This window comes from Muntiacus reevesi, chromosome 18 (genome assembly GCF_963930625.1).
Source record: "Muntiacus reevesi chromosome 18, mMunRee1.1, whole genome shotgun sequence".
Classification (NCBI taxonomy): Eukaryota; Metazoa; Chordata; class Mammalia; order Artiodactyla; family Cervidae; genus Muntiacus; species Muntiacus reevesi.
In genome coordinates this window covers 50,514,818-50,541,580 of record NC_089266.1, presented here as the reverse complement: position 1 = coordinate 50,541,580, position 26,763 = coordinate 50,514,818, and the positions used below count along the sequence as shown (strand labels likewise).

Here is a 26,763-nt window from a genome sequence, read left to right as displayed (position 1 = left end):
AAGATCTGGGCTCTTCACTACCATATATGAATCAATACAGGAAGAAGGCTTTTCAATCTGTGGCTGAATAAGGAACAGAGAAGAATCCACCATCATTTTAGAGGCACCTAAGATGAAAAATTATGGTAAAGTCCTAACTCGATGAAGTCTCCAATTTTTTGAATCACCTTTACTTCTTCCTTCCTCCCTTCTTCCCTCTTTCCTTCTTTTCCCCTCACCCCTCTCTTTCCTTTCCCTCTCTCTCCCCTTATCTCCCTTCTAAAACTTAGGAAAAATGTCTTGAGTTCCTTCGTTGGAGTATGATCCAATCAAGAACTGAAAAGTTTTGTGGGAACGGGAACGAACGTTTAATTTGGCTCCCACTTCTTTCCATTCAGTCGCAAATTCACAAATATCAAGCACCTACTGTGTGCTAGGAACCCTTTTCAGACACTGGAGATACGGCAGTAAAGCAAAGTGCGTGCCGGTTCTCACGGAGATGACTGTCAGTGGGCATTTTACAAACACTGGGTCCCTTACTCCTCACAATAACCACATGAGGTAATGATGACAACAGTAACAGATAGTCTAAGCAGTGTTTATCTGTGCCGGGCACGGGGCTTACCTATGTGTTTTCTTTGTATTAACTCATTTACCACAACAACCGGTGAAGGAGACGGTATGCCCTCCTCATTTCACAGATGAGTAAACTGGGACGCAGGTAAGGGATCTGCTCCAAGTTCGAACCCAGGCAGTGTAACTCTAACTCCCCGGCTGTGAACCACAAGGCTATATGGTTTCCTGTATGTTTCTTTCTTAATATCCCGACTTTCGAGCGGCCGGGTCCGGTCTCAGAGGATCTGACGCCCGAGCCCGGGGGTTTGTACTGCACCCCAAAGGCCTCGAGGAATAAGTGAGAATGGCTTGGAATTTTTGCAGTACTTTTCTCTTCCAAAGAATTCAAACTGATTTCAACGTAATTCTCAGATCTGTGATGTGAACCCTCTGGTACTGTCAATTGCCCGGCAAGGAGAGAGAGAGAGAGAGAGGCCCGGGGCCCGGGTCACCGCACGCTGGCCGGGGCACCCAGCAGATGGCGCTGTCTCGGTGGCCACCAGCCGGCTGCCCCGTCCCCCGGGGCTGAGCGCCTCCGCTGAAAGCTTCCCGGCCCTCCCTCACTCCCTTCTCTCTCCCCCTCCCCACGGAGCCTGGGCCCACGTGACCTCCCGGCGGCCAATGGGCGAGCAGAGAGGGCGAGCTGGTCCCTGTGGCCGCCATTAAAGCGAAGGGAAAACCCGTGAATTCGGATTAAAGGGGGAAAAACACCGCCCGCTGGGCCCACAAAATGGGGGAGACTACGGCGTCCCGGCGGTGAGGCCGCAGGAGAGCGGGCGTTAGGCCGGTCTGGCTCAGGGACGACACGAAGACACAGCCAGAGAATGGTCTGAGCCCGTAGACGCCGCCACCAACCTCCGCCACTGAGGAGACTCTGGGCTTAAGGACATCGCCGCCGCCGGGCCGGGGGCCTGGGCTTCTCTCTCCGGGTTCTCCCCCTTCCCGCCCCTCTGCGGGCGCTTCTCCGCCCCGGGAGCACCCTCCGGGGCTCGGGCTCTGCCCTCTCGGACTCGGTTTTCATTATTTATTCTGTAATTTATTATTTTTTCTGGTGGCAGGGGCACACATCCCCTCCGTCCCCCGAAGAGGGACGAGCGTCCGCGGGCTCCGCGGCGGCCGCAGCCCGGCCGGCGGGGCGAGCGCGGCGCGGCCCTCCCGCCTCCGGCCCTCGGCCCCGGGCGGCTGGGTGCCGGCCGGGCGGCGGGGGCTGCTCGCGGCGGCGGGGGGGTGGGTGGGGAGGGCGGGCGGCCCGGCGGCCTCCTCTTCCACCGCCCCCCCAACCACCACCCCCCCGCCCTCCCCGGTGTCTGTTTCTCTCTCTGGTCGGAGGCGGCGGTAATGGCGGATGGTGGGTTGTGGCGCCGGCGGCGGCTGCTGTGAGGGACGATGAGTTCCTCCTTCGTGCCGAACGGGGCCAGCCTGGAAGATTGTCACTGTAACCTCTTCTGCCTGGTGAGTGCGGGCGGGGGCCGCGGCGGGCGGGCGGTGGGGGAGGGGCGCGAGGTGCGCCCTTGGGCCGTGGGGGAGGGGGTCCGGGTCGGATCCAGATGCCCGAGTCCCCGGGCGAGGCCCGGCCCGAGCCGGCGCCGCGGGAGCCCCGCACCGGCCCGGAGCTGCCGTCCTCGCCCGCCGTCCCGGGCTGCCCGAGGAGCGTCGGCCTTTTCTCCCGTTTCCGACACTTTTCTCACCCGCAGTCCTGTCTCCCAACTTGGGCTCCTTTCCTGGCAGGACAGCGGCATTTTCATCTTGTGTTGCTGGCTTAACTGTTGCTGGCCTCCTTACTGACCGTGTATCCCTTTTCTGCCACTTTCTATTATTGCCCATTCGCCCACTGCCTGGCTCTGCTCCTCTGTTTTCCCCAATAAACGGGACCCCGGAACTTAGCACTCCTTTAATTTTACGTGGTTTTTTTTTTTTTTTTTTTTTTAATCAAGATGAGTCAAACTGTAGGGGGCTCGTTTGTTCCTTGGGTGACTTCAGACTCTTAAAAAAAAAAAACAACAGTGAATGCCATTCCGTAGTTTTTCTTTTAAACTTTGAAAACAGTTTGCTGTTTTGACAGTCTCTAGCCGACCTGCTTTTATTAGAACATTGGGTTTGTGGGAGTGAAGCGAACTTATGAAAGAGATCCTATGGTTCTGGACTAAATATTTTTATACAGAAGGCTGCTCCTCCTCTTATTTAAAAGTAAGGGGAAACTGCCTCTACGGATGGCAGTTGTGTTGGTTGGCCCCGGTCTGGGAACATCTGAATAAAGACTTTGAAAAGTACCAACTGTTGCAAATATTCAGTCTGCAGTTGGATAGGAGCTTAGCGTCATCAATGATTTGAAGTTTCGGTAACTTTCTTTTTTTCATTTTCCCTGTCCTATGAGAAATATTAAGAGAGCGTGTGATAGGTAAGTGAATTGAGTGGGCGGAGCACAACTAGTTGGCAAGTGTAAACTGCCAGTCATGTATCAGCAGTTTCATTTTTGGCACCTTAAGCTTGCACTTTTAAGTTAGATTAAAGAATTACTGAATTCACGCTGATAATTTCTTTCATGATACTAAATTGAGATCTTTAATGCCCTTCCCCCTTATAAAATGTTTCTTGTACAATATCCATTAATCAGCATCTCTTTAGATATAGTAGACAAACAGCAGGTTTTACATTTCTGTCTTCTCCAACTCAGTCTATTTTTGGTACTTTTAGGATCAGGTTCTTTGAAGATAAGACTAGCAAATCTGACGGTTCTTTGTGAGCAGCTATTTGACTTTTCCTTAAAGGGATGTGTAAAGATTTAACAAGAATGTTTTCAATTGTAGTTGAGATTTCTTTTCGTTAGAGCTGTGACTTCTATAAACATGGAGTGATGAATCTTTAAAAGTTAATTTTGTAGCAAGTTTGACACCAAGAAACAAATGCAACCAATAAGAACAGAAGTTAAGACTGAGAATGAATTGTCTACTCTGTGCAGTATTAAAGTCTGTGTTTATATTTAACATTATTAAAGTTTTTTCATTTATCCTTGGGACACATTTATTGACTTGTATTCAGTGACATGTCAGTGTTAATTTTTTCATTGTCTTTATTCTTTTCCTTTAATTTTTGGTTGTTGAATTATCAGAATAAGCTTTTTTTCCCCCTTTCTTTTCTGGTCAGTCTGTTTTCAGTATCCGAAGGATATGTTGAAAAATTGTAATGTCTTAATGAAATAGGGGAATTTAATAGTGAGGACTTTTGATTTTGAGTGAATATGCAATAATAAAAATATCATCCTTTCTTTTCCTCAGGCTGACTTGACGGGAATTAAATGGAAACGATACGTGTGGCAAGGCCCGACTTCTGCCCCCATTCTGTTTCCGGTGACGGAGGAAGACCCCATTTTGAGCAGTTTTAGTCGCTGCCTTAAGGCAGATGTACTTGGTGTTTGGCGGCGTGATCAGAGACCTGGAAGAAGAGAATTGTGGATATTTTGGTGGGGTGAAGACCCCAATTTTGCTGACCTTATTCACCATGACTTATCAGGTGAAAGCAGCTTATCATTTCTAACTTAAAGATATAGCAGTGTTGTATACTTTCCCTAAAAACATTTATATTACAAATTAAGATTTTTTTGGTGGAACATTGTTTACTGTGGAACCAGACAAAAATTCAGCTTCATGTTGTATTTCACTGCGGTTATTTTATTTTACTGAAAATGATGCATTTTATGGCAGGTTTTTTGAGCCTCGAATAACTTTATCCTTTCACCTCCCAGTATTCTCATGAATTTCTGGCAGACAGAGCCCAAGGAAAGCATGTTAGTAAATTAATTAAAATTAAGAAAAATGGAATCAGGGACCATTTCCTAACAAAATCAAAAAATACTTTTGAAACCAAGTGTAACTCATGTTTGAGTCAGTTCTGCTATGCTCTCTTCTGTGTAAATATGCACACAGTTGTAGAAGTATCTGGAAACATTGTAACTTTCTCATTTTTTTTTCCCCACAGGCATATAGTTATTTCAGTATTTTTATTTGTGGTTGTTACATTATTAACAAATGAAAGCATATGTTAATTTTCTTATTCTTGGAATGTGATTCTTTTATTTTAGGTACTGTTGCATCAAAGACTGTCTTTGATATGAAACAGTGCCAACTTGTTTAGCTTTTATAGTGGGACATGTGTCATAATCTGAAAAGTTCAGGAAGTAATTTTATTATGAGCAAATTGATAAGATTACTTCTCTCTTATTTTCTTGATATTTAGGACCAAATGTTACTTTCAAAAGAGAAACTAACTTTTCATGTAATACTGAAGCTTGTGTTTAGAGTCCATGTTAACTGAATCTTTGATGATAGGAATGTAAATGATTAGTTGTTTGCTGCAATGTACCAAAGATTTCAGTAAGATGTAACATAATGATTCTTGAGGAGAAAATTTGGGATATTTGGATAACTGAAAAAGTTTCCTTATTGGAATCAGGTACTCTGGAGTTTCTATTATTGTCTATTTGATCTATAGAACTTATTTTATCTTTGGATGTATGTAATCCAGGTGACTATCTCAAACAAGCACTTAAGACCAGTGCTTGTGCAGGAATGTGTGTGTCACATTTTTTATCTTCAAATGAACAAACTCTTCAGTCTTAATATTTATTTTTGAGAGTGGTTGCAATTCTTTTATGATCAGTGCTTTCCAGCTTTTCTAATAAGATCCTGCTGGAGAGTCTAGCCCTTAGTTTTAAGTATGTAGTGTGGTTCTAAATATATTAAATGATGAGTTTGTATATATGTATGTGTATATGATGCATGCATATACGTCAGAGTATAATATTCTTTTACAGCATCAGCAAGGTGATGCTTTGTAATTGTCATGCCAAAAACTAAGCCTGCCAGCTTCCTTTTTCTTTCATTGGCTTTAGGTATGCTTGAGTTATTTTAATCTTGACGTGATTATAAAAGCCACCTTACTAAAATATTTGAAGACTGTTTTAACATTATTGATAATATAGATAAACTATTATGCTGACTTGAAAGTTTCAGACTTGTTAATAAAGTTAGAACATCTGAACAGACCATTTCCCTCTCCACACCCCCTCTCGCCCAGATTCCATGAAGTACATTTTGTGGACTCAAACATAATCTTAACAGTTACGTAGTATTAGCCTTAACATTAGTAGGACTAACATTTTGAAATTAAAAGTCTATTGAAGTTAATTGTGAACTGGCGTGATGTATATTAAAATACTGTGTGGGTACTTTTTTTTTCTATTTTAAATAGGTTTTCTCCTGAAACTTCACAGCTATTAAATTTTTTTCTCTAGTTTGCTTGTAAGCATAATTATTTAAAATAGTGCTGCCTATACTTTAAAATATTTATTTGAACATAATGAAAGTAATTTTGGAAGTTTAGGCTTTACTTATCAGATTTTGCTGAATGCCAATTAAGAATTTATCAGTGAAAGCAATTAAAATAGTAAAGCTAAATATATTAATGGTTATATGTAATCATACTTTCTGTTCCAAAGTCTGTCTGGTACTATTTTAAACAGTTTGTGTAGCCAATGGTATTTTTATAATGTTTTAGCTTTTTTTTTTAGCCTGTCATTTACTTGAAATGTTTTTACTTAAATCAAACATATCTTAAAGAATAATAAGGTCTTTTTAGATGGAGTATATTTGTCTCGCCCTTTTCTTTGCTCCAGGGACACCGTCTGCCTCCCTTTTGGGGTAATTAGTCTGCCGCTGTCTCTCGAGCTAACCCCTTTTTCATTTCTCCCCATCTGTGGCACTCCGTCCCTTCTTTGAAGCTCCCCTGAGAAGAGAGCAGCTGGGCAGTGGGGTGGCCTCAGCTGCTGGAGGCAGCGCCGAGTCCAAGTGGAGGTGTGGCAGCAAGGGGACGGGAACCGGAAGGGCCCAGGTGGCGACTGAGAGCTGCTTAATGCAGCTGGGCCTGCTGTTTGCGGGCAGTGTCTTTCTGTCTGCTTCAGCAGCTACCACATCTTGTTGCTGAAATATTTGTATTGTGGCAGTAACGTTGCCGTTCTTGGTGAAAGAAGGCAGGAGCCATTCCTTTTTGCAGATGAGAATTCTCAGTTTTTCATATTAAGTCAGTAATAAAAGTACAAAATTGCTTTTGCTTCACCCCCTTAATTTCATTTGTGTCATTCATAGTGTATTTTTTTAAAGTAACTTCTTGTTTTAAAATAGGTATAGATTTACATAAAATTTAACAGATAATATAGAGTTCCCTGAGTTACCCTCACCTAGTTTCTTTTATTGTTAATATCTTCCATCAAAATGGTACATTTTTCACAGCTAATGAAACAATATGATATGTTGGTATTACATAAAATCAATAGTTTCTTTGGTTATCCTTTATTTTTATTTAATGTCATTTTTAAATCCTATGATCTCATCAAGGATACCATATTACATTTAGTTGTCATGTTTCCTTTGACTGTTCTAGACTGTGACAGTTTCTCAGACTTGCTTTATTTTTAATGATCTTGATAGTTCTGAAGAGTCTGGTCAGGTTCCATAGTGCATTTTTAATTTCTGCCTGCCTCTTACATGTAGCACATGTTTGGGTCACCTTCCTTTCAAGTTTTGCTAATGTGTAGAAATAGAATGTAAACTAGTTTTACTGCTAATTGGTAAAAGTCTTTCACAGCAAGCCAGATCTGATTTGATATATACTTTAACCCTCAGTTTGAAGGTTATTGTCACTATTGGCTTTTAGTTTTTCCCTTGAAACAAGAATAAAAACAACTACCCCCTCTCTGAGGTTTGCGTCTTAAAAAAATTATAGTAGCTAGAATGTGATGAGACTCTGAGAAAACTGATACCCTGAGAATTGAAAACCCAGAATCAGTCAGGGCTAAAAATATTTCTTTTTCCTGGCTCCTGTGGTATTTATGCAGGATTTTAGTGACATATTCAAATACTTTTATTCTAACAATTTCATTGTAGATACTGTCAAATAGGTCATTGTTTAGTCTTAGAATTTAATTTTGGATGCTTTTACTGAAGGATATTAATTACAGTGGAATTTAACCTTAAGTGACAGCTTTAACAAGATTGACAAATTGATAAATAGCAGCCAAGTAAAGCAGTCTAGTGTTAGTCAACTAAAAATTATTTTATGCCCAGGTAGCCTGCAGAGAGTTAATTCATTTCTGTCTTCTGTTGCATAATTTACTTGTGATCCAATTTTTTATGTTTGCTAGGGACAACATTTATGTCTTCTAGGGACAACATTGCCATGCTTTTCTGTGTACTATCAAGCAAGAAAAGTATTTTTTTAAATCTTCAAATCAAAGATAAACATAAGAGGCTGCTTTTAAACCAATGTTTTTTAGGTTTTGCTGATCAATAATGCTGCTAATTTAAGGCTCTCGGCAATTTGTTGAAAGAACAGCTTATGAATGGGCAATTATTATTCAAGACAGGTGCTAAACTAGACACTTAAACACTTCTCTTTATTTTTTCAAGAAATACATAGTATTTTCAACGATGATCAATTTTGACCCATTTATTATTTTTTAGTATATGCTGCATTTTAGTAGCTTAGCAGACTTACTTAAGTAGATTCCTTTTTTACTGGCTTACCGCTATGAGGATATGTAAAGATGTTAGTTTTGAGAAAATTGAGTACAAATACTTAGGTATATCAAAAATCTTTTTGTTTTTATTTTTTCCCCCTACTCATAAAGAATTATTTTGATGAGCTGTCACATCCTTTTGTATCACTATAATCTGTATCCTCAAAAAATTATGGAAATCAAATTTAGCATTTGAACTTACTCATTGTTCAAGTATTTTGTAAAAATTTTTCAAGTGACAATAGCGGTTAAGAGTGCTAATGCTAAGGGTAACAGAAAAGTACTAGAAACACAGAATTGAAACTGTTTTCTCTGGGGATACAGATAGAAGAGGAGGGAAACATTTATTTAAATACATTAAGCAGACTTCTCCATTAGGCTGTGGTTAATTAAATTCAAAAGAGTAAAGATTTGCCTTGTGTTCCCCCTCCCACCCTTTTCTTTTATGCTGGTGTTGAGATACAAGGACTTATTTTAATTAATGTAAGGGGTGTATGCCACTATGTCTTTGGTGGCTTGGTTGTACCATTTTGTTTTTATATCTATGAATACAAGATGTGGAGAAGTACTTTTATTATGGTTACTATAATATCAAGATAGAAGCTTGGCTTAGTAGGCTTCTTTCTAAGTGACTCTCCCCCCGCCCCCCCCCAAAACCTTCCGACTTTTCACTGAATGTTATTAGGAATTATTTCCTCAGCAATGAAAAATCAAATTGTTATTTAGTGTAATGGTTGCTTAGTTACCTACCATATAGGTGAAGATGTGCTTAAGAGATTTGTTGGCCTTAGAAAATCCTCTAACAGGTGATCAGATAGATCGTTGTATTATGCATAACTCTCATTTAGTGTTAATGAGCATTGTGGGCATTTGAGGGTTTAATGTAAAATGAGGATTAAGTTCACCTGAGTTTTTCTAGACACAATTAGAGCAATGAGAGAGAAATGCTTGAATATTAATACTGATTAATTTTCTAAGCTATATTTAGTTTTCTTAAACTATTTAACTACATACATGTTTAACTGAAATAGATTTTTAAAAATAAAATCTTAATATGTGAAAATTTATAAAAATTATTGTATTACAGCTTTTACTATTTTAAAGATTTTTTAACTTTTGGGTAAGAAGGTGAATTCAGTCTCAAGTTTTTAGTGAAATAATTTTCTGATAGTTGAAGTTTATATTGACTGTAGATGTTTGAAATGAAATAGTATCTGTGTTTTGGTTCTTTGTTGCTTTAAAACTTAGAAGTAGTTTGAGAAAAGATTTTGGTAGGGGCTTCTTGTGTATGACTCCATTGCACTTCCTTAGAAGGAAAGGATTTTTGAGGTAAAAGGCTATAAAAAGTACACTAGTTTATAAAGAAGTGAAGAATTCCAGCATAATTCTTTTGAAATTAAGAATATGTGTACTTTTAGTAATCATAAATCACATAATTGTAGGTAAAACTTTTAATGTAACTTTCATTTTGAAATGATAGAAGCTGATTAAACTAAGCAGATTGAGAAAGGTTTGATTTCCCCCCCCCAACAACTCACAGATATGCTTGTGATCTAGACTTTTTAAATAAAGTGAAGCCACTGTGTGCCACTTCCCTTTTCTTCTAGCCTCCTGTTTTCTTTAATAAACTGAAATTTGTGAAATTTTGGCTTTAATTGGAAGTAAATAAGGATGTCTATAATAAATACAGCCAAGTATGAAGAACTTTCTCTGTTTATTATTAATAATTTAAAAATTATCTCAACTCTCAAATATGGTCATTTTATAAAGCTTTTCTCATTTTTAAAAAGCTTATCTTTTGGAAAAACCAGTTGATTTGAAAGACTGACTATAATTTAGGGAACATTTTAATGAGCAACATAAAATCGACATTAACTTTTGTAGTGGCACAAATTTCTAGTGAAGTTAAAGTCCACTGTTATTGTGCTTATTGTGCTTTTGAGTTAATGTCTATTCTACTCATTTGTTGTGTAAGTTATGAATGTTTGCCATCTGTCACTCTTAATATGTGTCTCTGCTTTTATTCTAAAGCATCATGGTTTATTATTTTTCTATTGGAATGGGATATGCATTTTTAGTGTTGAATTAAGAAAGATTTTATTTTTTTACTTAAATTGAAAGAAGGCCTATACTTAAGAAATGTTTTATAAAGTTAAATAAACTATAGGAGTATGCCACACTATTTTATATTTGAAATAGCAAATTAAAATATTCCAAAAGTTAAAATGTTGATGGCAGTAGCTCCTATTTATAGTAGGATTCCTTGGATGCTTTCTTATAGGTATAAATGGATAGAGAGTAAAAAGCTTTTTTTCTGAAGCACAAGTATATTTATCTCAAAATGACTATGTTATTATTATTATTATTTTGTAACTTCACTTGGAGTGGTTAATAGATTTGCTGGCAAATCTATAGGTTGCAAAAGCCAAGATCATGGCATCCGGTCCCATCACTTCATGCCAAATAGAAGGGGAAAAGTAGAAGCAGTGACAGGTCTTATTTTCTTGGGCTCCAGAATCACTGTGGATGGTAACTGCAGCCATGAAATTAAAAGACGCTTGCTCCTTGGAAGAAAAGATCTGGCAAACCTAGACAGCATATTAAAAAGCAAAGACACCACTTTGCCTACAAAGGTCTGTATGGTCAAAGCTACAGTTTTCCAGTAGTCATGTCCAGATGTGTGAGTTGGACCATAAGGAAGACTGAGCACCAAAGAAATAGTGTTTTTGAACTGTGGTGCTGGAGAAGACTCTTGAGAGTCCCTTGGACATCAAGGAGATCAAACCAGTCAATCCTAAAGGAAATCAACCCTGAATATTCATTGGAAGGACTGATGCTGAAGCTAGAGCTCTAAAACTTAGGTCACCTGATGCGAAGAGCCGACTCATTGGAGAATACCCTGATGCTGGGGAAGATTGAAGGCAAAAGGATACAGGGGCGGCAGAGGATAAGATGGGTTGGATGGCATCACTGACTCAATGGACATGAATTTGAGCAAACTCCAGGAGATTTTGAGAAGGACAGGGAAGCCTGGCGTGCTACAGTCCGTGAGGTCACAGAGAGTTGGACACGACTTGGCGACTAAACTACCAATATAACTTTCTATCAGAAGTGCCATTTAAAATTTGTCTTTAAATTTTCTAATTTCTCCCCCATGTAGAGAATCTTATACTAAATAGTAAGCATGGGAATCATTTGGTTGAAATGAGACCTAAGGTGGCTGATAATGCACTACTTCTTAGGCTCTGTGCCAGAAACTTCCTTTTTTTCCATCACTTATTTTTATAGTTGAGTCATGGATTAGAATGCTGATGGACATAAAATGTTTTGAGTTTAATTATTAACTGTCTAGTTTCTTTTTTTTTTTGGCAGGGTGAATGACTGGAAGAGTTAGGACAAAGTAACTAACAAGTGAGTCAACTTAGAAATTGGCACTTTAGGTATAGAGTGTGTGGTATTTCCCTTGGTTATACAAATGTCCTGTTCATTTATGCAGAAACCAAATCAGTATGTTTGTGATATATCATTGCCTTTTTATATGATGGGAAAATAATTTTCAGGTAATTTGATAGAGTACATGGCACTTTGGCCTTTTATTCTCTATGGATTAGCTTTGAAACCTGATGTTCTAGTGTCTAGAGAGATAGCAAAGTGGTCGTAGCTCAATATTCTGAGATGAAGTAGGGTTTATGAATTTAGGGATTAAACTGTAATACTTTCAGTTTAGCTCTGAGTAGATATAGTGCCTCTATGTTACTTTTTGTCTCTTTCATTTCTTTTATAGAAGAGGAAGATGGAGTGTGGGAGAATGGACTTTCCTATGAATGCCGAACTTTGCTTTTCAAAGCAGTTCACAATCTGTTGGAGCGGTGTTTAATGAACCGGAACTTTGTACGTATTGGCAAGTGGTTTGTAAAGCCTTATGAAAAAGATGAAAAACCTATAAATAAAAGGTAAGCTATTTTTAAACTCTTACTTGATATTTCTTTAGGCTTGTTAATGACCATAGAATGTGTGATAAAACTAATATCTCACAGACATTCAAAAGGTTAACTTTGGCAAAGTATTATAAGTATTCAGTTTTCTTTGACTCCTTCTTTCTCTGGTTTTACACATTTTAAGAATTTTCTTGTAGTACGGATAGGCTGTGTGTCAGTACAGTGGCTTAAGTTTTGATTTGGGATAATAGGAAAAATGTGAGATGAAAGCAGAGACTTACGCATTGAAGTATATATATTTTTTAGTACTAGTGGAAATACATTCATGGTACTCTGTTAAAATTAAGCAGTATTAATATCTGTTTTTAGATGGTGATCTATAGTCATGTTTGGGTTGAGGTGTCCTCATTGTCCGCATCTTTTTGCTTTAATTAAAGTTATTTAAATTTGTTTGCTTCTATGTAAGACATGTTTGCTTTTGGGGTGCTTATGATTTTCTTTAGCTTTGAATTGAGCAAATTCATGATGCTAATGTGTAGGATAGTTGCAGTTAGAGGCACAGAAGACTTTTAAGATGTATTCACATAAAAGCTTTAGGTTACTACAGTCCTCTGGTTTAAATAATATGAGGCATAATCTGTTAGAAGATATAGTCGCAAGCAGTTGTTGAATTAGTTAAGACTTCGAGAGAAATGAAACAATGGTATGTAAGATGGGATATGGGAAAAGAAAAAATGAAGGAAATTTATTAGTTTCCCTGAAAGATGGATGGTTGTAATCATTGTTGAGATGTCATTTTATGTCAGGTGCACATCTTTTTTCATGCACACACGAAATTTTTTGTAAACTTCCCTTTCTAGTTTCATTATAATTGATGAGTAGGTAAGACATATCAAGGCTTTCATTTTTTTCTCTCTGAAAATTAAAATAAACCTTTGTTGTCAAAAGAATAGTTGTACAAGGTAGGAGTGCATTCAATTGTCAATGACAAAAAAGTCCTAACTAGCTTATGTAGGAATTGATCTTAATAACAGTCTGGAGGAAGATACGTTCAATGATGTCATCAAAACTTAGGTTCCCTGGAGTTTTCTGCTCTTTTATCTCTAGTCTTTGGCTTTTATCGTCATGGTTCCAGTAAGTGTTGCATCTCCAGACTTCACTCACAGTGGATTCCAGGCAGGAAGAGGAAGGGAGGGAGGAGATGAGAAGGGGTGACTGTTGGATCAGAAATTAGATTCTTTTCTGGAAATTTTAGCTGATATATCATTGGCTATATTGAGGTAAATACTCTTTATATGGGAACATTGCCACTCTGAGCAAAATAAACCTTGGTTAGTAAGAAGAAATGGAGAATAGATAGTAGGTAGGCAGTTTTAAGAATTCAAGCTGATTACCAGGAATGAAAAAGAAAACCTGTAATCCTGAGCTCCAACTACTAGATGTGCTCCTCAGAGGCAATCCCTCTAAATTCTTCTAACTTAACTTTAATTTACCTGTTTAAAAACTTTCAAGCAAATACTAATTATTGAGTTTTTTTGTTACTTCAGTTATTCAGGATTTAATCTTCTATTAATAATTTAGCTATCTTACCATCCCCTCCACCCCAGCCATCTCCCAACTCCCATCCCTACCACCTGGAGATTGGCATACTGAGATACTCAATTTTCCTGTCCCTTCTTTTTTTTCCCTTATCTTACCAATATAGTTATGAGATTTGTTTAAAAAAAAAGTACCTGTTTCTATTATTATAATTTTATAAATATTTAGTGAGTCATATAGCATGTAGGATTACAATCCATTTCCTCTATATAATTTTGTTTTTCCCAGTGTTAATGTGATTACCTCTTTTTTCCCATAATTACCTATGTCAAGGGTTGGTAAACTACCTCCTCACAGGACAGATAGAGCCTGCCCCCTGTTTTTGTAAATTTCATTGTAACACAGCCTTGTTCCTTCATTTTTTAATTACTTTATGCCTGCTTTCATACTCCAGCAGAGTTGAATAGTTGTGATAAGAGACTGATGATCCCACAATGTCTAAAATATTTCTTTGGCTCTTTACAGATAAAGTTTGCTCATCCCCAACCTGTATACTTACTGGTAATTCACCCCTAGGCTATCTACAGGAAGTATAAGTCTCCCCTCTACCTTTAAGGAGTTTCTGTAATCTTTTAGTTTCTTCTTAACTCTCTCTCAGTATCCCTATTTGAGCCCTTCATTGTTCTGTTCTGGTTTGGACTTGTTCTTTTAGGCCTGTTTCACAGTAGTCATCTTGGGAATTTGCTTTGCCTTCTTGTCTGTGTTGGGTCGCATATTCCCTGGATCTCATGTTTTGTTTTTTTGTCTTACTATTTTGGTAATGCCCATCTACCTGTAGTTTCCTGAGAAGAGAGTACATAAGAAGTAATATTTCTGAGATCCTGGATGTCTGAATTATCTCCTTTTCTACTCTTTAAGACTTCTGGGCACTAAAATGCTGATTGGAAGTTCTGTATATGTAAATAGCTATGGAGCAAGCTGCAGGCTTTAGTAAGGTGATTGGACAGGACTTGGCCATTTTTATTTAGAACTGTGCTGTTGTTACAGTAGCCACCAATCAGTTGTAGCTATTTAAATTTCAGTGAATTGAAAAATAAAAATTGAGTTCCTCAGTTGTCTAAACCGCATTTCAAATACTCTTATGAGTGCTGGTTATTGTATTGCATAGTATAGATACAGAATATTTCTATCATTGTAGAAAGTTCTTTTGGATGATATTGCTTACACTAGAGCCTTTACACTTAAAATAATGCCTTAGCATCACTAAAGAAGTCAGTTAAGGTTTTTTGTGTTTTTGGGTTTTTTTGTGGGGTTGGGCAGTAACTGAAAGACTACTTTAAACTTCATTGGTAAAGCTTTGTTTTCTTTCATACCCCTGTGGCTTTTACACAGTCCCTTCAACTCCATCTTATTTAAATATAAGCACCACGAGATTTAAGGTGGCGTATTAGTAGCCATTTTATATAGCTGTGGGATATCCTTTGGTTGGGTTCCTTAATATCTTTGAAAATAACTTCTAGGGAAGCTATTATGTTTTCTAAGGACTCAATTCCTTTCTTCTTGTCTTCTAAGATGGCACTAATAGAAATATAGTATGAGTCACATTTGTATTTTAAAATCTTGCAGTAGGCACTTTAAAGAAAATTTTTTGAAAAGTGAAATTGATTTTCATATATTTAACCCAATATATCTAAAATATTTCAGTATGTAATTACATATGCAAATGATATGAATGAGGTAGTTTACTTCTTTTAAACTAGGTCTTTGAAATCTAATATGCATTCTGTACTTTAGAATACATCTCAACATGGTCTGGCCACATTTACAAGTGCTTGATAGTCATGTGTATATTGGTTTGCATCAACAGTGATGAACCCTCTTGGAATTGTATGCTAAACTGGGAGTGTACTTGAGACTCAAAAATAGGGAAACTTTCATCTTCTGTCAAGATGTCCATTATTTGCTAAGTTGGGCATGGTTACTGTCTTATATTTCCTCCTTTTAGCTTAGTCTATCATTAATGTCAATCATCAAGATTATTCTGAAGTCCTCAGTGATGATATTATAGTACTTACGACCTAATGAAATTTCTCTGTGATGTTTGAGTCATTAGGATTTCCATGGTCAGTTTTCCCCATTTTCATACTTTCTAGAAACATTTTTGAGAAAAATTGAGTGTGAGGAAAGACTTTTCTCTCTCTTTTTTTCCTTCCCATTAAGCTTTTCTTACTGTCATTTCTTACTGTGATTCTTAGAGATTCATACAAATCTGTCTTTTTGAACTGTTGATTTTAGATATGAATGATAATAGAGAAATTTTTTTTTTCCTGAAGGGGAGAAGGGAATGAGAAACCTTTTCATAAGCATAACTGACCAGGCCGTGTTTGAAATCAGGGTTTAATAAGTGTTAAATCAGTTTTCAAAACAGACTTGTTAGTCCATTTTACAGTTGTTAAATCTGAAGAATAGGGAGGTTAAGGAACTTCTTGGAATTCATACATCTTGCAGGTATTGGAGCTGGATTATAGGGCATGAAAAAATGAGACAGATTGTGCCCTGTAGATTGCTGTATCTCCTGTACCTACGTGTTATTTTATTTATTTTTTATTATTTTAAAAAATCTTTTGGCTGTGTCACACAGCATTGTGGGATCTTAGTTCCCTGACCAGAGATCGAACCCACATCATGTGATCTGCATTGGGCCACCAGGGAGGTCTCACCTACATCTTTTTAAAGTTATAGAAAATAGTAGAACAGAAGACTTAAAAATACTAGGGAGATGCTGTATTTGCTGAGCACTTGAAGTTGTAAACCAAAATAATGTCATTGCTTTCTGAGTATTCTTAACTATATATAATGTAAGTAATGTGTTCACTAAGGGAGCTGAAGTATATAAAGTTCACAGAGAAAGGTGTTATATTCTGGATTTTAATATACATCTTTTGTTCATTGAGATATGGTAAGGATATTTGATACTGAAATTGTACCTATAAATTTAAGGAATTTAAAGAATCACTCTGAGGGCTGCAGAAATATAGATTAATGCAGTGGTTCCCAAACTTGTCTGGATATGGAATCACCTTGAGAGATTTAAAAAATAATCTGTGTATTAACCTGGGAATGTGGTCTAGGCTTTGGAATTTTTAAAAGATCTCTGTGCGATTCTAATAAAAGATAGGCAGGTTTGAAAACTATTTAAATCAATGGAATAAAAATCTTGAATTAGGATGACTAGGATTCTTTTGTGTGTGTGTGGTATATTATAGACAACCCAATTTACCATTTTAGCCATTTTTTAAGTGTATGGTACAGTGACATTAATTACATTCATACTGTTGGGCAGCCATCACACTATCCAGAAATTTTGCATCTTTCCAGGCTGAAAATTTGCCCATTGAATAATGACTCCCTATTTTCTCCCCCTCACAGCCCCAGGTAACCACCATTCTACATTTTGTCTCTATGAATTTGACTCTTGTAGGTACCTTACATAAGTGAAATCAAAAGGTATTTGTCCTTTAGTGTCTGGCTTATTTCACTTAGCAGCATGTTCTCAAGGTTCTTATCCAAGTTGTAGCTTGCACTTTCATTTCTTTTTAGAAAAATATTTGCATATTTCTTTATTTGATTGTTCTGGGTCTTAGTCGCAGCATTCTGGATCTTTAGAGGCAGCCTGCGAACTCTTTAGTTGTGGCTTGTTGGATCTGGTTCCCCAACCAGGGATCGAACCTAGGCCCTGAATTGGGAGCATGGAGGCAGCCACTGGACCATCAGGGAAGTCCCCATTTCTTTTTCAGACTGAATGATAATCCACTGTACTTTTATACCACATCTTGTTTATCCGCTCATCTGTCAGTTAACATTTGGGGTGTTTCTACTTTTTGTCTATTGTGAATAATGCTGCTATAAATATTAGTATACAGATAACTATTCAAGTCCCTGCTTTCAGTTCTTTTGGGAACATACTAGAAGTAGATTGGCTAGGGCATACAGTAATTCTATTTTTATTTATTTTTTGAGGAATAGCTAAAGTCTTTTCCACTATGGCTGGCCCATTTTATATTCCTGTGAGCAGTGTAGGAGGATTGCAATTTCTACACATCCTCATCAACACTTCATTTTTTAAAAAATAGCAGCCATCCTTATGGATGGGAAGTAGTTATCTCATTGTCATTTTAATTTGCATTTTCTAAATGACTAGTGATGTTGAGCATCTTTTCACCTGTTGGGTGGCTGTGTATCTTCTTTAAATGTCTGTTCAAGTCCTTTGCCCATTTTTAATTGATTGTTAGGATGACTAGAACTTGTAAGTCAACACTCCCTTTATAAATAGGCTTATGATTTTAAGACAAGTCAGTTAACTTCTTTGTGCCTTGAATTTCCTACCAGCAATTGGGGTATCATCTTTCTGTGCCTGCCCAACAGAAGTGCTGATAATACAGCACTTCCTAAAGCAGTATACTTAACTGTTAGAGGATTAGAACAGCTGACTGTAATCTGTAAGCATATTTCCATTTTATGTCTTAGAAATAAAAAGAATCTTTTGTTTAATTTCAGTACTTAAGGAACATTTTCCTACAACAGATGATCTGTTCAGGTTTCATCTGTAAAATTATGCCTTATTCTTACCTTTTTGCTTTGCTTATTATAGTAAAAGCTCCTGGAGAGCAGTTTTAGTCTCTATAATACTTTATGGTAGCTTAACAGTACCTTGGATTCTTACTGTAGTTGCACATGTTTGTTTTAACCCCACTTTTCTAAGTGCTGAGTACTAAAAATAAAGTGGTGTTGTAAAATGATCTCTCTCCTCGAAAGACAAGCCATTGTGAATTTAGTATGGTGGTATTACCTAACCTTCACTTTGGCCTATAATATTTTCTGACTAGCTTACCTTTAGTATAGGTATACCTTGGAGATAATTGCTTCCCTGGTAGCTGGTAAAGAACCCGCCTGCAAAGCAGGAGACCCTGGTTCCATTCCTGGATTGGGAAGACGAAGATCCTCTGGAGAAGGGATAGGCTACCCACTCCACTATTCTTGGGCTTCCCTGGTGGCTCAGACGCTAAAGAATCGCCTGCAATGTGGGAGACCTGGGTTTGATCCCTGGGTTGGGCACATCCCCTGGAGGAGGGCATGGCAACCCACTCCAGTATTCTTGCCTGGAGAATCCCCATGGACAGAGGAGTCTGGTGGTCTACAGTCCATGGTGTCGCCAAGAGTCGGACACAACAAAGCTCAGCGCAGCACATAAACCTTAGAGTCATTTTGTCAGTATCTGCAAAATAACTGCTCAATTTTTATTGTGATGGTGTTGAATCTTATTATTCTGTAGCTCCACAGTAAAGCACACATCATAATAAATTGGGTCACAGGAAATTATTCGGTTTCCAGTGCATGTAAAAGTTAAGTTTACACTAACTGTAGTCTCTTAAGTGTGTAGTAGCAGTATTTCCAGAAAACAGTGTACATAACTTACTTTATTGCTAAAAAATGCTAGCCATTCTCTGAACCTTCAGCAAGTCATAATCTTTTTGCAGTAGTAACATCAAAGATCACTTACCATGGATCGCCATACCAAGTATAATAATTATGAAAAAGTTTGAAATGTGAAAATTGCCAAAATGTGACACACAGACACGATGTGAACATGTGCTGCTGAAAACATGGCGCCAGCAGGCTTTCTCAGTGCCGGGCTGTCACACACCTTCAGTCTGTAAAGCCCGCAGTGTCTGTGAGGCGCAGTAAAGCAGGCTGTGCTTGTGGAAGAATTTCAGGGAATTCATCCCATGTTGAGAATGTTTAGTTTTTTTTCCTCCTATACATGCACAAACTGGGTTTATTTTAAATCATTTTCTATTACAATTAAATCAGTCTGTATAGGAAACATGCTAGCAGTATATGTTGTGATGCTTTTCCTAAAATAGGCAACTGGAATTGAGAGCTTGCTGCTAAGTAGGGTAGTATAGAGAGTAGGAGCGGAGAGTTTCTTTTCTTTTATTTATTTATTTATTTTATTTTATTTTAATATTTTATGTATGAAATGAAACGGTTGAAAGCTGTAGTTTTAAGAACTATAGTTCATTGATTAAATATGAGGATATAAAATACAGGTCTCCAAGCCTCTTTGTCGTTCAAGATAAAGACTGTGAACTTCCCTGGTGGCCCACTGGTTAAGAACCTGCCTTGCAGTGCAGGGGACACAGGTTTGAACTCTGGTCTCAAAGATCCCACATGCCACGGGGCCGCTGAGCCTGGGCCCCACCGCTGCTGAGCCCCATGTGCCACGACCAAGGATCCCAGATGTCAGCAAAGATCCTGCGTGCTGCCACTGAGACCCAGGCAGCCAAATAAACATTAAAAATAAAGAACAATAGACTGTTTTAGGTTGTTGCTTAAACTTGCAGACGTTCTTGAAAGTGTTTGCAGTTTAGATTTTGGAATCTGCTGTTGAATTACTGATTAAGCACACAGCATTTGTGATGATCTGTATAGCATATTTACCTTAAACTTTATCAAACTGCAGTTTACCTATGTGTAGATTATTATTACTTGAGTCACTTCCTTAGTAAATGTTTCCCTTGACATAGAGTGTTTTTATTTATTTTTATTTTTTATTTTTTTGGCAATGATTAGCATTTATTTTTATTTTTTCATTTTTTCATTTATTTTTATTACTTGGAGGCTAATTACTTTACAATATTATAGTGGTACATAGAGTGTTTTTAGTTATTCCCCTTTAAATTCTTAGTTTTTTGTTGGCAAAATTTATCTTTTAATCTTTTCTGAAAAAATTTTAAAGAGTTACAATGTTAAAAATATATATATATTCATTCTAACTAGTTTAATATGAAATTTTCTTAATTTTTTTTTCACCTCGTGTTTTCTCTTATCCACTCTTTGGAGGAGATAGATGCTTTGAAAGTTGATTTCTGCTTGTTTTATGTCAGTACGTATAATTGGGGTCCCAGATCGCTCAGTGGTAAAGAATCCACTTGCCATTTAGGAGAGGCAGATTCGATCCCTGGGTTGGAAAGATCCCTTTGTGAAGGAGATGCAACCCAGTCCAGTATTCTTGCCTGGGAAATCCCACAGACAGAGGAGCCTGGAGGGCTACAGTCCACAGCATTGTAAGAGTCAGACACGGCTTAGTACCTAAACAACAAGCGATGGATAATGGGCATAACCCTCTCAGAACACTGTTGGCTTGCTAACATAAAAATACTATTTAAAAATGATGTTGTGTATATATACTTTCTGTACCTTAGCCTTAAAAGTTATAGAATAATTCTGTCAAAGAAGAGGTCACTCAAAAGAAAAGTGTAAATATGGCTTCATAAGCATTCCCACATCTAGTAATGAGATTGGTTGCATATATTTGTTTAGATACATTCTTTGAGGAAATTGTATGGCAGCTTGTGAGTAATTTTTAAAAAATCTTATGTTCCCTGGAAAAGGACATGGCTACCCACTCCAGTATTCTTGCCTGGAGAATCCCATGGACAGAGGAACCTGGTGGGCTACACTCCCTGAGGTCACAAAGGGTTGGACAGGACTAAAGCAAATGAGCAGGCACACATGCACAAGCGTATACCCCAGCTGTACAAGAATGGGCCTAATTCTTACTGAAACGCTTTTTGCTTTCACAACACCCGTTCTCCTCACTGTCTTCTTCTGACACTCAGGCTGTTCTTTCTTGGTCCCTTCTGTGAGTGTCTTCTATTGTACTAAAGCTGCAGTTTTTAGAGCTCCCTAGGGCCAGTTCCTTGGAGAAGGCAATGGCAACCCACTCCAGTATTCTTGCCTGGAAAATCCCATGGATGGAGGAGCCTGGTAGGCTGCAGTCCATGGGGTTCCGAAGAGTCGGACACAGCTGAACGACTTCACTTCCACTTTTCACTTTCATACATTGGAAAAGGAAATGGCAACCCACTCCAGTGTTCTTGCCTAAAGAATCCCAGGGACGACGGAGCATGGTGGGCTGCCGTCTATGGGGTCGCACAGAGTCGGACACAACTGAAGCGACGCAGCAGCAGCAGCAGGGCCAGTTCCTGGGCCCTGTTCAACATTCCCTTTCTAGATAATCACATTCATTCACAAAAATGTAAATACCATCCACACCCTGATAATCCCCAGATATATAATATAAACCCAAGCCTCCACCACATCATAAAATCTACTTTGTCCAAAAACTGATTTCTTTTTTTTTTTTCCATTTATTTTTATTAGTTGGAGGCTAATTACTTCACAACATTTCAGTAGGTTTTGTCATACATTGACATGAATCAGCCATGGAGTTACATGTATTCTCCATCCCAATCCCCCCTCCCACCTCCCTCTCCACCCGATTCCTCAGGGTCCTCCCAGTGCACCAGGCCCGAGCACTTGACTCATGCATCCCACCTGGGCTGTTGATCTGTTTCACTATAGATAATATACATGCTGTTCTTTCGAAACATCCCACCCTCTCCTTCTCCCACAGAGTCCAAAAATCTGTTCTGTACATCTATCTCTTTTTCTGAAAAACTGATTTCTTGATCTTTACCCCAAACCTGTTCCTTCTCTAGACTTCTGTATGCTCTACCCTGAGGCTCATGTTCATCAGATAATTGCTTTAATTCTAGGGACCTCCTGGTTCCCGTATATAATCTGTCACCAAATTCCCAAACACATTCCAGATGTTCTTTCCATTTCTACTGTCACTACCCTATTCCAGGTCACCACTGTCTCTCACCTGGGCCATTATTGCTGTAGGTCCTGGTGGTGCAGTGGTAAAGAATCCGCCTGCCAATGCAGGAGACACAAGAGAGACAGGTTCAGCCCCTGGGTTGGGAAGATCCCTTAGAGGAGGAAATGGCAACCCATTCCAGTTCTTGCTAGGAAAATTCTGTGGACAGAGGAGCCTCAAGGGCTACAGTACATGGCATTGCAAGGAGTTGGACTTAGTGACTGAGCATGTACGCATGCACACTTATCCTATGGATTCTCCTCTCTAATAATTAATGAGGTCTTCAAGTAAAAACAAAAAAAATCAGATATATCATTCCTCTGATTGAAAATCCTTCAATAATTTCCCCTTGCACTTTAGAACAAAATTCAGACTGCCTTGTTGTGTATATTCTGACCTGCTTGTTCCTCTCCATCTTAATCCCAGTTTTTTGCTTCTATCTGTACTCCAGTTGCTACTGGTCTTCCTTCAGTTCTTCCAATAAGCCAAAATCCTTCCTGCCCCAGGGCTTTTGCGCTGCTGGCTCCTCTACCTGGAATGCTTTCCTCTACTTCTTGCCCTGTAAACTGATGCATCTTTCAAATTTCAGCACAAACATCACTCTCCCTAAACTGCCTTCAATCCAAATTAAATTAATTCCCTCTAGTGAATTCTGTCTTAACATCCTTTTCTTTTGTATCATTCATTACAGTCTTTTAAGTAAATAAATATGTATGTGTATGAACACATGTATATGTATGTGTGTTTATGTATGTGCACATACATAACCTGCCTCTTCCACTAGGTTGTAGCATCCTTTTCTTTTGTATCATTCATTACAGTCTTTTAAGTAAATAAATATGTATGTGTATGAACACATGTATATGTATGTGTGTTTATGTATGTGCACATACAGAACCTGCCTCTTCCACTAGGTTGTAAAATTCCTGAAGACAGGGACTCTGTCTGTCTTGGTCACCTCTGCATAGCCAACACTTTGCATGGTGTCTGACACATAATGTGAGCTTTATAAATATTTACTGAATTAATTAATTAGTAAAAGTCTCCTTTTCCACCAATACTCTGTTCCAGAAAGCAACCCTTCTAAGAGTTTGTTTTTTATCTTTCCAGATATGAAAACATATGATTAAAGAGAAAAGAGTTCCAACATGATCTCATTTCAGTATGTTTTCCTAGTACAAATTTTTACATTTGAATTAAATCTAATAAAAATAGCTTTAGAAAGATAATTAAAGAGAAGTAGGGCATAGATAATAATTAAAAGATATTAAGAAAGAAAAAGTTGAGATTTGACTACAACAAAGTACATAGAAAGAAGCCATTACCATGTAGACCTTCAACACAGTAAGTTTTGCTGAGCATTTATTATCATACACCAGGTCATGTGGCTCGTGTCCTTAATGGTTTGCCAGCACCTTTTTATCACTTTTTTAAAAATTTTAAATTTATTTTCTTAATTGAAGGATAATTGCTTTACAAATATCACTGAGTTTTAAAAGGAAGGTGGTAAATATTTCTTCAATAAAACTGTTAAAGTGGTTAATTGTGTTACAAAGAAATATTTTATTTAGGAGTAGGAAAAATAATTTTGTTATTTCACAAAGGTGTTGAATTTTTAATAAGTTGATTTTAGTAGTCCCACTTTCAGAAGAAGAGATGCACATTTTGCTCAGTCCTTATATCAATGATAATTAACTAAAAAAGCCAAAATTATTTTTTAGCAAGCCAGTAGTTTCACATTTGTTTTAGCCTTGTCTCCATAGGCATAGTGGACCTGAACTGTCATTCTAATGTGTTTTTTTTAAATTGAAGTATATTCTAATTGTGTTTCAATTCATTGCATTAAAAAATCTGTTTAAAAAAAATCCTAATGTTTCAGCTGGTATTAAGAGTAATGTTTGGTATTACCAAGGGGATCTGAGGTTTTACACACTTTTTAAACTATGCTGGGCCTTCTTTGCGACACAAGGGCTTCTCTTGTGGCACAGGGACCCTCAAGTTGTGGTGCACAGGATTAGTGCCCTGTGGCACATGGGATTTATTTCCCCGACCAAGGATTGAACCCTCATTCCCTGTATTGGAAGACAGATTCTTAACCACTGAGATTCACACTCTTGATTTGGTATTTTTCTTGAGCTGTGCTATAATGTAGTCCACACTATTGCTTTGTTGAGAAACTTATTTTCCAGCCCTGCAGTGAGTTCACTTAGGCATGTTTTCTGCATTCCAGATTATTTCAGGCAAAGGTTCTATGAAGTATTTTTCTGTTATGTTAACATAGGTTACCATTTTCTTGACTGCTTTTCAGTGTTTGTATTCTTTGCTACCAATTCTGTGATCCCAAAACTGAATGCCACATGTTTAGGTTTTTGTTATGGTGGTGCCTCACCTTTGGTGCCAGTTTTTATATCAGATATGGCTGTGTAATAAACCACCCCAAAACATAGGGATTTAAAACAGTTACGTGTTCTCACTAATGTACCTACAGGTCAGCTAGGGATTAGTCAGTCTAGTCACTGTAAACCGTAGTGTGGGTAGAGGTGTATTTTGTATGATTCTCATCCCTCTTTAGGCCAGTGAACCAGTCAGGGCATATTCTTGTGATGACAGAAGTACCAGAGGGCAAGCTAAATTATATGTGAAATATATAAGTATTCTTCAACCTTCTGCTTGGCCAAAGCAAGTCACAAAGCGAGCCTGATTCAAGGGTTGGAGAAGTATATTTCACCTCTAATAGGAAGAACTACAAAGTCTGGATAAAGGGAAGAATGAGCAAAACATTACAGAGCTACAGTAATCAAAACAGTATGGTACTGGCATAAAGACAGACAGGTAAACCAATGGGAGAGAATAGAAAGTTCAGAGACAAATTCTTGTGAATATGTTCAGTTGACCTTTGACAAGTGTGCCAGGACCACTCAGTGGGGAAAGGACATTCTCTTCAAAAAATGGTGTTGGGAAAACAAGTATCCACATATAAAAGAATGAACTTGGACCCTTATCTTATACTGTATACAAAAAATAACTTAAAACAGATTAAAAACCTAAATGTAAGACCTAAAACTATAAAGCTCCAAGGAAAAAAATGTAGTGGAAAAGCTTCATGTCACTGGATTTGGCAGTGATTTTATGGTTATGGCGCAAAAACATAGGCAACAAAAGCAAAAATAGACAAATGGGACTATATCCAACCTAAATTTCTTTGTGCATTAAGGATTGGAAGAGAATATTTGCAATCATGTATCTGCTAAGGTGTTAATAGCCAGCATTATAAAGAACTACTACAACTCTACAAAATATCAAATAACCCAATTAAAAAATGGGAAAAATACTTCAATAGATATTTCTTCAAAGAATATATACAAATGGTCAATAAGCATAAGACAAGATGTTCGGGACTTTCCTGGTGATCCAGAGTCCGCCTGCCAATGCAGAGGGCATGGTTCTGTCCCTGCTCTGAGAGGAACCCACATGCTGTGAGGCAGCTAAGTCCGTGAGCTGCAACTACTGAAATTTGCACACTTAGAGTCCGTGCTACGCAACAAGGGAAGCCACTGCAATAAAAAGCCTATACACCACAACTAGAGAGAAGCCTCCTTTTGCTGAAACTAGAAAAAGCCCATGTGCAGCAACAAAGACCCAGGACAGCCAAAAATATAATAAATAAATCTTAAAAAAAAAAAAGTGACTCGGTATCGCTAAGCAGAGAAATATAAATAAAAATGTGAAAGTGAAAGTCACTCAGTTGTGTCCGACTCTTTGTGACCCCATGGACTATCGTCCATGGAATTCTCCAGGCCAGAATATTGGAGTGGGTAGCCTTTCTCTTCTCCAGGGGATCTTCCCAACCTAGGGATCGAGCCCAGGTCTCCCACATTGCAGGAAGATTCTTTACGAGCTGAGCCACAAGGAAAACCCAAAAACATATCAGGGTGGCTGCTATTGAAATAAAGAATAGCAAATGTTACTAAGGATAGAGAAATTAGAACCCTTGTGCATGGTTAGTGAGATTGTAAAATAGTACAGTCACCATGGAAAATGTTACGGAGATTGCTCCAAAAATTGAAAACAAAATACCATATGATCCAGCAGACCTTTTTTTGAGTGTGTATGCAGAATAATTGAAAGCAGAATTTTGAAGACATTTTGCACATCCATGTTCATAGCAGCATTATTCTTAATAGCCAAGAGGTATACCAACCCAAATATCTTTTGATGGATGATGGCTAAGCAAAATATGTTATATACATACAATGAATTATTGTTTATCCTGGAAGAAATCCTGTCATGTGCTACACTATGGATGAACCTTGAGGACATTATGCTAAGTGAAAGAAGCCAGTCACAAAAAGGCAAATATCATATAATTCTCCCTATGTGAGGTATCTAAACAAAGG

At 38.0% G+C, this 26,763-nt stretch overlaps 1 protein-coding gene across 1 annotated transcript in view; it reads left to right on the top strand.

Annotated features, from left to right (window-relative positions):
• Positions 1 to 1,894: 1,894 nt before the first annotated feature.
• The window catches only part of MED13 (mediator complex subunit 13), a 92,935-nt gene continuing 68,066 nt past the window's right edge, over positions 1,895 to 26,763 (top strand). Inside the window, exons 1-3 of the mRNA XM_065911002.1 lie at positions 1,895 to 2,046; positions 3,870 to 4,104; positions 11,949 to 12,117. Of these exons, the coding sequence (XP_065767074.1) occupies positions 1,981 to 2,046; positions 3,870 to 4,104; positions 11,949 to 12,117 (470 nt within the window). The 5' untranslated portion in view covers positions 1,895 to 1,980. The remainder of the gene's footprint in view (positions 2,047 to 3,869; positions 4,105 to 11,948; positions 12,118 to 26,763) is intronic.